Source organism: Pteropus vampyrus, unplaced genomic scaffold (assembly GCF_000151845.1).
Source record: "Pteropus vampyrus isolate Shadow unplaced genomic scaffold, Pvam_2.0 Scaffold146, whole genome shotgun sequence".
In the NCBI taxonomy this organism is placed as follows: domain Eukaryota; kingdom Metazoa; phylum Chordata; class Mammalia; order Chiroptera; family Pteropodidae; genus Pteropus; species Pteropus vampyrus.
In genome coordinates this window covers 1,680,349-1,694,157 of record NW_011888927.1, presented here as the reverse complement: position 1 = coordinate 1,694,157, position 13,809 = coordinate 1,680,349, and the positions used below count along the sequence as shown (strand labels likewise).

Here is a 13,809-nt window from a genome sequence, read left to right as displayed (position 1 = left end):
ATACACAGTAACATTCTAACATTTAGAAATAAAGCCCTAAATACCCTGTGAACTAAGCCTCTACATTATGGATGTACAGCAGTATTCTACTTTATTTGTTTAATTCAGACTTCTGAACTTAGTCAGAAGGAAATCGTTAGTGTACCAGCTGAGGAAAGAAAATATTATGGCGAATTCTATTTTTGGTAACAAAGCACCAACAACAATGATCAGATGTCAGTTTTGATACATAGGATATTTTCATTTTCACCTATCAAATGGTATATATATATATTTTTAATTAAATGTGCCCATTCTACAGATAGAAGCTGCTTTTGAACAAAGAATCAGTCTTTCGGCCACCGGATACTTCAGGTAAAAATTACAATAATGTCTTGACATAACTGAGAAAATATGAGGTAACCCAATCACTCTGGGCCTCAGTTCCCTCATTTGTAAAATAAGTTTTCGTTAAGTGATCTTTGAGGTCCCTTCTAGGCTCCAAATTTTATGACTTCACATAGGCCTTTATGCTATGTTCAAAGAAATATTGAATAATAAAAATACCTCTATTGGGAAAAATAATTTAACATGACTTATGATATCTAATCATTATTTACTTTTCTTTACTTTTGAAAAAGTAAAGAATAATATTCTTTATTGTGAATAGTAAAAAGATATCATTAGAAATAACTTGCACTCAATTTTTCAAATCTCCCTCCATTTACCATAAAATCTTTCTATGTCGAAGCTCCTTGCTGGGCAGGAGGAGATGAATAAGATGGTCATCACCAGTCATCATTTGTGCCATGTCTGTTAGTGGGAGGCCATCAGTAAATGCATGTTAACTGAATGAAGCACAGAGAGGAGAGCTGGTTATCAAATTCAGGAAGTGTTTGTATGACATTAGTTTAACAATCTAGTGAAGCAAACCACCAAACTACAGAGGGGGGTGGGGGGAGGGGAGCTAGCAGTAAAGCAAATGCTCATGAAGAAAGAAGGAAAGCGGACAGTAACAGCCCAACCCAGTGACCTGTACATAATAAGTTCTAAATTCCTGAGTTCAGTTACCCAAAAAGAGAGCAAATTAGCTCTCTAGCTGAATACATCTTCCATTATGCATTACTACATTAAATTACCAGCCCTTTTAACCAGCAGGAGGGTCCCTCTGGGAATGCTGATAAAATCAATTGAGGTTCTCAATGGGAAGAGCTAAACCTCAACCTTTAAACCATCAAGATACAGACATCCCGTGAGGTCTGGACCAAAGCAGTCTGTTGGCCTCTCTCTGTTTTTGGTGTCCAAACTGCAGCACAAAGAGTATCCTCTTTAAACTGGAGGCAAACGAGGTGTTGCTGTAACCAGCTAGGTTGTCAATACAGGTAGTAGTTTAAATTAGTTGAAAAGGCAGTTGAAAAAAGCATCAATCAAAAGAAACGCTATCATAAAACTTGAGTAAAGTTTGAAAATGAATCAATACTCTTTGTATCCTTCCCACACCCCAAGCTAAACGGGCTTTCTTTCTTCCAACAGGGGCTACAAGGCCTTCATGGACTGGGAGAAGGGGGAGGGTGACCCGTTTCCATACTATGTCTATGGAGCAGCCTGTTCTGAGGTTGAAATTGACTGTCTGACAGGAGCTCACAAGGTAACTCCAACATAACTTTCCTCTTAAAACAATTACAAAGTTAAAACAATAACAAAACTGCATTGTAATTAGTAGCCCAATTTCATTATATAATACTTGTACAATAAGAATAAGGCTTCTTTCAATTCCATGGGAATGACTAGAGATCCAGCTTTATAGTGAATTTCCACTTAAAAAGAAATAGTTAAAAAGGAATTGCTCACGACAGCCTAAAATGCATTGTTTCTTATTTCATTTCAGATAAAACCACTTTCTAAAGTTTTTGCAAAAAAAAAAAAAAAAAAAAAAAAAAAAAAAAAATTTTTTTTTCTAAAGGTAGATCAGTTTATCTAATCTGAAGGAATAGGTAATTTAGCAAACTGTTTCGAGTAAACATTTTAAAAGCATATGGCAATGTGATACTGTTTCTTCAAAGTCAGGTATCCCAAAGGTACTTATAGGCATCTAAAGATTAGAGGGAAGAGAGAGGGAAAGTAAAAATAATTTTGTTTGCTATTTCATTGAGCATCCAAGAAACCACCTATTGAAGACAGGGAGTCATATTTAAGCAAAAGTTAACACCTTCCACCATAAAGGATAAATCCATGAATATATGCCAAATATCATTCTGGCGACAGGGATTACAGAAATCTTAAATAGAATATAGTATAGTCCAAAGCACAGTAAATTTACAGGATGGATCAATGACATATCTAAATTCCATACACAAATTATTCCAACATCACCTTGAACCATCTTGCCCCAAAACAGAAATGGCCTATTCATATAAAATAGAAAGGACTTTGCAAATACTGACTTGTAAATCTTATCGAAATGTCTTTTATTACCCCATTGTTGGTTAACTTGTCTGCCACTTAAATATTATATGAATAGGGCTTTTAAAAATATAGTAAATGAAGGGGTATCTGGAGAGCAGTTGTCCTCGCATTTCACTCAGGCTCATCTTTAGGATACATTAGTATAATGTCTCCATTTTCATTCCAGATCATTGTTAAGAAGTAAACTCATGAAATTAGAATCACAGTTGCTCAGACTGTGTGTCCTAATGTTTTTCACATCATGACACATATAGATAGTGATAATGTTTGCACAGCATGGTGTGGCAAAAAAGAAAGCTGTGGTTGCAGGCGACTAGCCTGGGGGTTCTGCACCAGGCCCTCCCAAAAGACCAAGTGTCAGTGTCGCTGCAAGACTCCACACTAGTGGGAAGCTGTTTTGAGAAATCAACTAGTTTTCTAAACCTCCATCCTGAAGGTGGTGTTGCCAGATTTAGCAAATAAAGATATAGGATGCTCAGTAAAAATTTGAATTTCAGATAAACAAAACAAAAATAATTTTCTGGTATAATTATGCTCCCTGAAATATTTGGGACATACTTATTTAATCTGGCAATTTCACCTTCGGGCCTTGCTATAAATATCTGAAGAAATGAACCTCATGGGGATCTTCCAGAATTTATGGTACCAGAAAATTCTAAATTTGGTCTTCCCTGTGCCTCCCTTATTACAGTTTAAGGTTCAGTCATTTCAATATCGCTTTGGTCCCTTGAAATACTTTGTTCTTTTAATTAAAGAGAAACAGGAGATGAAATGACAGGCTTTATTGCTACTAGCTATTTGTGGTTGATGAACTAAAACATCTGACAATTCATTTAGTGCACAGCCACCTCTTCCCATTGTCCAACATCCATAATGCAAAATAAACCAGGTTTCAAGTTACAAGTAAATTGAAGGCCCACTCTAAAGTGAGTCCAATCTCCTGCCCTATCCAGGTTGAGAATGGATGAAGGCTTGTGCCAGTGCCCACAGTAGGTTGTCTGAGAGTTCAACGTTTGAGTCAAAAGAGAATTTCCTATCCAAAGGGCTGGATAGGAAATAGGAGCCCAAGTATTGGGCCTAAACAGAGAATAGTGATATCAGAACAAGCACTGGATGTGGGAGCAGAAGGAAAGCCCACAGATACTCCTGAGATAGACCACAGGGACTTAGGGGCTTTCTGTGGCTCATGCCCAGTGCCTAAACGGAAGGGCTATATTAGAGTGATTTTTCTTAGGGAAGGAAGTAGATTAGCAAAGTCGACGGTGTTCTCAACATTCGCCCTAATAATGTTCCAAGACCTTGCACATCCCCAAATTCATATATGCCACTATAGGCTATGATTTCTTCAGTAAAATGCAATAATACCACCTACATCAAACCATTACGAGGACTAGATGATCTCATGAATTACATTAGAGCAATAAATCCAGGTTGAGAATCAGATGAACAACCAGGTCCAATTATTTACTAAGTAACACTCAAACATACCAACATGCCATGGACTTCAGAGTCACTTTAGAGGACTCAAAATCATGAATGCAAAAGACCTTCTGGGGTCATCGACAGTCCTAGCACTAAATATGAAGAGCATAGCCAATGACTTACCACATTGTTGCTGTGGTAATGTTGCTGGAATTCAATGAAGAGTTAATTAACCAGCAGGAGTTCTGGAATAATTTGAGACCATTCGAATAAACCTTAAAACAATATTTTTAATTCAAGTTTTTATGCTGAGTGAGGTATTTTTAAATTTTGGCAGAAAATCAGAACAGACATCGTCATGGATGCATGTTGCAGCTTAAATCCAGCCATTGATATTGGGCAGGTAGGTGCTGGCCCACTTAGACGGATGCTGCTTCCTTCCTGAGAGTCACTGCAGGGTAGGTAAAGGCCTTCTGAAAAGCATACAGTATCACAGAACTTGACATTTTCCTCCTTCAGATTGAAGGTTCATTTATTCAGGGAATGGGCCTTTATACCACTGAGGAGCTAAAATATTCTCCAGAAGGTGTCCTATACTCTCGAGGTCCAGATGAGTACAAAATTCCAACCATCACTGATGTCCCAGAGGAGTTCAATGTCTCCTTGTTGCCATCATCACAAACCCCACTAACCATCTATTCATCCAAGGTAAGCACCCAAACCACCTACTATTGCACAATGTGACGGATCAGGCAGCATAATAAATGAAAGCAGGTAGATAAAATGAAAAATAAATGTCAAGCTTTATCGGGACCAAATCGAGATAGACTATTAAAATTTGGAGGTGACTCACTTAGAGAAATTCAGAGATTCAGAGAAGACCAATGACCTACCCAATGACAATTCTGGGCCAAGGGTTTTATTTATTAAATCCTCTTTCACTGAGAACTCTAAAATTCAGCAAAAAGGTTTGATTTGCTAGAATAATATTCTCACTTAAGAGCCATAAGATGAAAATATTAAATTGGATTGAAGTCACAATGCTCCTGAAATCTTAGAAAGCAGTGGCAGCATGGACAGAATTCCGGACTAGGCCTTTAGAATATCTGATTCCTGCCCCAACCCCACCAACGCCCTATGATGTGAAGCAAATCACTCACCTCCTAGAGGCTTGGCATCCTCAGCCATACCCAGAAATGATCTAAAGCAATGTTCTCAATGGGGAGGGGTGATTTCCCTCCTTCCCCTTCCCCCAGGAACATTTGGCAATGTCTGGAGACATTTCTGGTTACAGCTAGGAGTGAAAGTGTTACTACTAGTGACATTTCTGGTTACAACTAGGAGTGAAAGTGTTACTACTAGTGACATTTCTGGTTACAACTAGGAGTGAAGATGTTACTACTAGTGACATCTAAACAGCCTTCAAGGCACAAGACGGCCATCCACAACAAAGAATTATCTGGTCCAGATGGCAACAGTATCAATAAGTAAACATACCAGCCCTTGGTAATTGCTAAAGTAGTGAAATTACAAATTAAAATAAAAGTCAGCATGTGTTTGCATTGCTAGATGCAGATTCGATGTGAAAACCATCCGGGGAATAGAAACTTCATTTAGGTTTGAGATATACTGTTAAAATTTTCTCTAAAATCTTTCGGGAGACTTCTTACTAGGGGTGGCAAGTTAATACTAAAAATCAATAAATGATTTTTCTTCTGGAACTTTACCTGCTGGAATTTTATCATTTCCAAAGTGGATCCCTCTTATAGCCCAGAAAGTTTCGCTGAACAGACGGTGGTGAGGTGGAGAAAATTTGAAAGGAAGGACAATCAATAGGTCCTTTCGATTCTTCTTGGATTGGAAATCACTCAACAGGAAAAAGGCAAAAGGATGCCAGAGCCCACAGAGAGCATCTTTTAGGCCACCAACAGTAACAGGGCCGGCAGGGCCCTTGGGTCCTTGTGGTTGTGGCCAGCCACTCATAGGCACCATGGAGTGTCCTAAGAATAATAAGAGGGACCTACCAGGTACCAAGTGCTCTGCTATGTGCTTTTGTGCTTCCTGAACTTCACGGCACCCTGTAAAGTAGGTGTCTTTGCCCACGTCTCACCCAGAGAAACACAGGGAGTCGGGGTCAGGATGCAAATTCAGTCACTCTTAGCTCAGGGATTGCAAATTGAGGCCACTGACCAAATCCAGCCTGGAGATGTGTTTTCTTTGTCCTATACAGTGTTTTTTTAAAGTCAGAGAATTTTATATGAAAATATGAATATCTAAATTCTGTTGGAAAATTGCATGATCTGATCATTTTAGCTACATTTCTGAAAGGCAATAATTAGCTAGAACTGAAGAACAGCTGCCTCCTTTAGACAGGACATGGGTGTATCTCTACTTCACCATAATCCCTACTATTCCTTATAGCCCTTCATCTCCTCGCATCACTCATTTGTATTACCTGACTATTCCTTGCAGATGATGGGCTTTCAACCCATCATCTGGTACCAAAGTCTGTACTCTTTCTTCTAAAGTACCTTGCCTCCCTGACCCTGGAGTTATAATTTTTCTCTTTGCTCATGAAGCTGACTTAGTTCAGTCCACTGAATGTGTTTTTCTAAATAGGGTACCCTCCCCTCACCACACACACACATACACACACACACAAACACCCCCCTCTTTCCTATAGAACAAAGATGTAACCCAAACACTATTAAAGATAGGGGAAGTTCATGTGAAATTGTGATTTTAAGAGCACTTAAGCTTCATTCAGTCAATAAGTCGGTCCACAAATATTTATTGAGAACCTATTGTGTGCAAGACCCAGTGCTAGGGATTGGGGATACAATGGTGAACAAGACCTGGCCCCTGACTTTTAGCAGCTTATAGTCTAGTGTGGAAGCTTCTAAAACAAAGGTACTTTTTTGCAGGGCCTGGGGGAGTCTGGGATGTTCCTAGGGTCATCTGTATTCTTTGCCATTGCTGACGCTGTGGCCACAGCACGCAGGGAGAGAGACATAGCCGAGGACTTCACAGCGAAGAGTCCAGCGACGCCAGAGCGTGTTCGAATGGCCTGTGCAGATCGGTTTACAGAGATGGTATGGAATTATTGTTTATTTTCCTAATAGGTGATTTTTCTATTTCCTGCTTCTTAGACCTCTGAGGTAAATTTATAACCTAATCTGAGTCTAATGAAATTATAAGATGAAAGTTAAAAGCAGCCATAAGCCCACTAACTAGAAATCACCATAACATACACACATACACACACATTTTTAACCATCTTTTAATTCACATGTTTATATGTAAAATATACCTTATTTATGTTTTCAAAAAATCAGGATATCCTGGCATAAATGTTTGAAAAGATTTAAACACTGTAACTGGGAGTGACTCTGTTGAGCCTTTTTTATTCACAGGAAATCTAAATTGAGAAGATACTTCTTCCCCACATAAGATCCCTCAAAAAATAAACACAAAAAGAAAATACCTAGCCAAAATCATTTATCTCACAAACTCATAACCTTTATTTCTAGGCAGTGCAATAAGTTTTAGAGGCAAGGGCAGGGCAGAATGTTTAACTTCTTAACAATAGGCTCTTGGTAATAAGGCTACTCGGACCACATTGAGAATGACCATTATCCTTTGTACTGATCCTGACCCACAATATCCCTAGCCATTCCACTGACCTCGTGTATATCTGATAACAGGAGAATGTAGGCCATTCAAGTCCTTAGGGAGACTTGAGAGATCCATGAGTTACTCTGTTCTGGGCTCCAGACCCTCTGTCCTCAGCTGGACACCAACAGAGAGGACAACCAGAAGCCTGCCAAGGGACGCAAAGAGGAGGAAGTCCTGACTTTTGGCTTAACAAAGAGGAGCAGAAGCACACAAAATATAGATTCTTCTGCTGCTTCCTGTCGTAGGAAATGGCAATACTACTCCACACGTGTAGGAACACAAACCCAAAATCTGGGAGTTGGCCTGACATTTCTCTCTCTCATTCTCAGTAGCCAGTCTTTCTCCATGTCCCATTCATTTTAACCCCTAACAATCTCTTGTACCAGTCTATTTCCTCCATTTCTAACCAGTATGTTATTCACTCATTAAACATTTTTTGAGTATCTAACAGGTGCCAGGCATTGTTCTGGGTGCTGAGAATCCAGAGGTGAATAAAGTAGAGTTATCTCTACTTATTCTCTAGAGACCCTAAGTCCAACTACCATCTCTTTGGCCTGTGTCAGAGCCGCCTCCTAATGGTCTCCCTATACACACTGCAGCCAGAAACCTGTGGTGTGACAAATATCATGTCACTCTAGCACATACACAAAGCGAAAAGGTTCCCATTGCTCTTGGGTTAAAGATTGGACTTTTTAATTTGCCATGCAAAGCCTATAAACCTACAAAGTCCAGTATGGCAGGCCCCCATGCACCTCTCCAGCCACACATGGTCCCCCAGCCCACCTTCTCTCTCCATGCCAGCCACACTTGCCATCTTCTGTCTGTTCTTTGTATCAAGAACAGAGACCTCTGCCATGCTCCTCCCTCTGCTTGGAACCATCTTCTTTCTTTTCTTCACCTGGCTAACCCCTACCCACCTTTCATATTTTAATCATATTCAAGAAATTAATTGGATACTTTCCTTCTTGCATAGTTTGAGGAACCAAGAGTACAATAGTGAACCAGACACAGGTCCCTGCTTTCAAGTTGTTTACAGCATAGCAGAGGAGAAAGACAAACAATTACTGTAAAGTGTAAGTGCTTGGCTGACTCTGGACTATCCCAGTGTGTCAATAAAACAAAACTTTTCTAACTTAGCCTTAACCTTTTCTTAAAGTCAAAGGGGTCATGGATGTGGCCCCAGCTTTGATCATTCATCACGTAATTCATTCATCTAACATTTATTCAGCCTTTTCCATGTGCCAGGTACTGTGCTATGAACCTAAAGAAATAGTGAGCCAATCTTTACCTGCATGGAGCTTACATTTTATTTAGGAAACCAGATAGTAAACAAGTAAACAAACACAATACAATTTCAGGTGATCATAAATACTGTAAAGCAAAATAGAAGAGTAGGGAGCTAGAATGAGATGAGATTATTTTAGATTATTTTAGATAGTTTATTAGAGAAGTTTTCTCTGGGTGTTCACACTTGAGCCAAGGCCTGCATGAAGTGAAAGAGCAAGCATAAAGCTGATAATGGTGTGCTCAAGGCAGAGACTAGCTAATGCAAAGGCCCTGAGACAGTTTCAATGGATTCAAAGTAGGCTGAGATTAAGTAGCCCTCAAAAATAAACAGCCTACTTATTAAGTTTCCGAATTTGCCTCTGTGGTAGAAAACTTGTAACTGAAAGACTGCAATTGTTCTCCCTGGCAGAGAGATAAAAAGAAATAGAAATAAAAGAAGTAGAAATAAAAGAAATAGAAATCTGTGGTTCTACCCTTATCTTCAGATCGGCAGGCGAGACCTTGGTAGTCCTTCCATCCGCAGCTTCCCTGGCACCCACCCTCTATGGCGATTCAGATCTACTTCTTCAGAGATTTAAAATTACCGTTTATTCACACTGGAGGCCTCCCGAAGTTCTGACAGCCTGGCTCCCTACTCAGACCAGTCTTTTTATAGCATCTTGGAACAAATCTGAGCCTGTATCAGAATTTACATTTGCTCGAACTACAAGATGTTTTTTTAATTGAAATATAAAATAATTCACACTGGCATACAATACTATACTATACAGAAAATTTTTTTTTCGAGAAACATAGATACTAACACTCTTTGTATTTGATCTTTGAGTATTGTTATCAAAACACACTTTTTTTCTGACAAGTGAGGTGAGTATACTAGAATGTGAATATTGGAAAGTCCAAAATCTCCTCTTTTAATAATCTTCTAATAATCATAAGGTAAATAACAGCCTGCTTATGTCTATTTCTTTAATAGAAATAGCAAACACTCAGTACTTTTCCTTTTGGAATTAAGTAAAATATGCATTTAAATGCATGTAAAAATATTGTGTAAATACAAGTCACTCTGAAAATATTAGGGTTAAGGTCTCCATCAAGTACCCATAACTATTAATGACCTTCTTCAAAATGTGCCCCTCCCATATTAAATCAAGTTGGGCTGCTGAGGGCAGAAAAAACAACTCATAAGACTAGCGGCCTCATTTTCACCGATAATTAGCTTCCAGCTTCAACAAAGAGCAGACATTGATAGGAAGGCTAGAACACTTTTGTTACAAAAAGTTCTATTATTTGAGCAAAACCTTTCTACATGTGTGGCCTTGGTTACCTTGCTCAGAGTTCTGGGTTCTGGGTTCTGGGTTGTTGCTTTTAGGCTGGGGCCCTTTCTCAGGTGGTTAACCCCAGGTCAGAGCAGTGGTGCTGGTGATGGTTTCTGCTCTGAGCCCAGCAGAGCAGCCTGGCTCACCCAGACATGGCCACGAACATCATATCTATATATAATTTCCTTTGGGGGGATGAGAAAAGAAAGAAAAATGCATTTCTTGGGAAATGTGTTTTATATAGTCGTTTAAATTCCCCACCCCAAGAAGGAAATGTCCCTTAAAGATAAACATACATAAAAATAAAAATACATAATTAACATTTTCAAATTAGGACTTTTCCTTAGAAACAGATTTTATTTTTTAAAAAATCTTCAGGATTCAGAGACACGGAGAATTAATTCCACAGCCTTAACTTTTCCCATTTAGAAAAAAAAAAGTGCAGCTTGCTGCCAGTTGATTTAACGTCATGTGTAGGAACGCTGCATTTTCTAGCATTTGACATTTTCAGTGATCAAGAATTACTATATTTTGTAAATGGAAAACTGCCACTAAAAACAGAATGCTATCAATAGAATGATGTCATTTGTTTCCAAAGACTATGGATATACTAGAGCAATGCGGAAATAATAATAAAAGCACTATTTTTCTCTCTTTGGGGCAAGCTTTGGGGTTAAGGTTAGGACTGTAATCTGCGAGTTATCTTGGGGTAAACGCTGCAGCCACAAGCGCCGCGGGCGAGTATTTTCGCAGCAAACGGGAAATGGGTTAAAAATTACAAAAATACTGCTTTAGCGATGTTTTCAGTAGGACAAACCCAAAAACCTTGTTACCTTGTTATCACTAGCAGCAAAAAGTATTTATTAAAGTAACTACAGAAACGCGGTATGTGTGGGCTGTCATAGTGGGAGGCCATGTAAAGCCAACTAGCAGATCCGTTTCCCCTCTCCTGGAAGCTAAAATCAGACAACTCAGCTTAGAAACAAGTTTGTAAAAGGTTTCAGCTCACCCAACATTTCAAAGAAGCAGCCTTTTAATGCTGACTCATGAGGAATCCTTGCAATCACAACAAATGACTAGGTTAGGCTAAGCCCTGATTTTATAGTAACTTAATGGGGAAAAGTCCTTTCATTCTAGACCAGTACCCAATTCAAAATAGCCATACCTGTCCTGCCCCTGGTATTCTATAAGGTAGGCAAGTGTGTAGTTTCTAAAGGCCTTTACCTTCCCTGCTCTGCAAACCCTACTCCGGCCTCCTTCCACCTACTCCCCTTGCTCTACATCACCACCACCCTTACCACCCCCGAGTCTCATCTTTTGTATTTCTAGATGCCCAGATTCAGTGAGAGTTGGCAGCACGAAAAGTGCCACCTGTTTAGTTCAATAAAGGAAGCCCTTTCTGCCAGATGTAGGAGGAGAGGCGTGTAAACATTTCCTGTGCTGCAGGCAGCCTGGTTTACCTACACTAGTCTCAGATGGTTCCTTCCAAAATGCTAGTCTTCAACCCCATATCCTTGCATTTCCCTGACCTGGGAGAGATGTACTGCCAGTCCTACGAGACTGCATTCTATTTTCTATGATTCTGGAACTTACCCCTACAACACGTAAAAACATGCAGTCTCCTGCCTGTTCTGCTAAAAGCTATGCCACGGGTAATTGGCAGAGCCTCGAAGCTGCACAAACACACCCAGTCACATGGACTCTGTGAGATGGAACACACAGGACCAAGCTACAGGACTCAGGAAACAACACAGAGTGGAGGCGTCCATAGTGCCTTCCCCAGAATCCTGAGCCTATCATCCTGTTCCAATGAGATACATGCATGCACACACATACAAACACACAGCGCACACATACTCAGACAGGCGTGTACTTCTTCTTTACCTACCCCTTATGCAGTTTTAGAAGAGGTTTATTGGCACTAAAACAGGCTGTGAAACTAGTTCCACATTGAACATGCTTTGTCTCAGGATGCAGGGACTAAATCTGTGCTCTTTAATGCTTGGTGGCACTTCACACAGTGGCCGTTCTTACTACTAAAGGAGGATTATCCAATACTGTTATTAAATGCATATTTTTGTATCTAAAAATTCTCCTACCTGGTCTCTGGACCTCCTTTACTTCCTTTAGCTGAGGGAATCAGGAGAAAGGAAGCACATAAAAAGGAAGAGGGCAAAGCTGGAGGCATTCCTCAGATTAAGAGAGAGAATGAGCAATGCAATATGTGAAACAGAAAAAAGGCAGCCATCTTGTCTGGTCGGGGGAAGGAGAAATAATAGACTGTTTTAACTCAGTTAAGACATGGCCCTGGAATCAGAGGAACCTGGGTTGCAATCCCAGCTCTACCTTTAAAGATGTATTTAACCTCTCTGATCGCTCAGTGTCCCTATCTATAAAATGAGGGGAGAGGTGTGTGGAGAGAATAATACTAATTACTTTACAGGATTGTTGAAAGATTTCAATAATTTAACACATGAAAAGCATATAGCAGTTGTCACACATAGGAAGTGGTCGATGTACATTGATGATGATGATGATTGATTAAAAGTCCCCAAAAGTACCTTTGAATTTCAATGTTCGACTAGATGGACTTCCAGAACTTAGAAAACTGTTATACGCATGGTTATGGTTTATTACAGTGAAAGCATACAAATTAACATCAACAAAGGAAAAAGGCACATAGGACAGAGTCCAGGAGAAACCAGGTGTACGCTTCCAGTTGTCTTCTCCCACTGGAGTCACACAGATAGCACTTAATTCTCCCAGCAACGATGTGTGAGAAAACGCACAAAGTATATAACCAATCAGGGAGCTCTCCTGAGCTTTGGTGTCAGAGTTCTTATTAAGACTAAGTCACATAGGCAAAGGTTATGACCTGCATAGCTAACCTTAGTTACCCAGTGTCCAACCCTTTTAAGAGGTCAAAAATACCATATGGCCCAAGACCTCAGATAAACAATGACACTCTTTTCAGGCAGAGTATTTCAAAGGCTTAGGTGTTATCTCCCAGGAGCTGGTCAAGGGCTGAACTTTTCTTTAGAGTGTTCAGGGCTTGCACACCGCAGGCCTGCTGAGTTAATCCTTTACTGCACAAAATTGATGTTGAATAATCCCGAATTGATGGCAACTACCACTGACCTAGGCCTTGACACCAATGAGACTGGGCATAGACATATCTCAGAAGCTGAAATTTAACTAAAAGCGGAATCAGTCCTGACACCATAGTGAATATATTGCCATCGTTATAGCTATCAAGAACTAACCGGGGAGAAAGAGAAGGAGAGAGGAAGGGGTTTATGGCACTAAGCAAGGGAGAAGAAAAAAAGAAGATCACCAAAGGCCAATGAAGAGCAGCTCAAGTCCCAGGTCTGGATCTTTGAGACCAAAAAAGAAGTGATGTCCTCACTCAAGAGCTAGAGAGTAGGTGAGAGCCAAGAAAGCTGCTGTAGCAAGATAAGGAGTATTGATTTGAGTCCCAAAGCAGAAGGGTACTCCAGGAACCTAGATCTTGTGAAAAGAATAGGAAGTAGGTTTTAAAAGAGGCTAAAAATTCCCATCACATTTGTCAGAAGAGCTGACCTGAATCTACCTCAGACTAGACGGAGGAGCTTTGTCCAGTGTCCAGCCCAGTCCAGGTAGAACAGGCTGATTCTAAGTAAAATAG

The 13,809-nt window shown here is 39.9% G+C and overlaps 1 protein-coding gene across 1 annotated transcript in view; it reads left to right on the top strand.

The window, feature by feature from the left end:
- LOC105298171 (aldehyde oxidase 2) overlaps nucleotides 1-13,809 on the top strand; it is a 79,297-nt gene that overhangs the window by 61,010 nt on the left and 4,478 nt on the right. Inside the window, exons 32-35 of the mRNA XM_023535987.1 lie at nucleotides 1,513-1,627; nucleotides 4,205-4,270; nucleotides 4,387-4,575; nucleotides 6,792-6,959. Coding sequence (XP_023391755.1) covers nucleotides 1,513-1,627; nucleotides 4,205-4,270; nucleotides 4,387-4,575; nucleotides 6,792-6,959 — 538 coding nt within the window. The remainder of the gene's footprint in view (nucleotides 1-1,512; nucleotides 1,628-4,204; nucleotides 4,271-4,386; nucleotides 4,576-6,791; nucleotides 6,960-13,809) is intronic.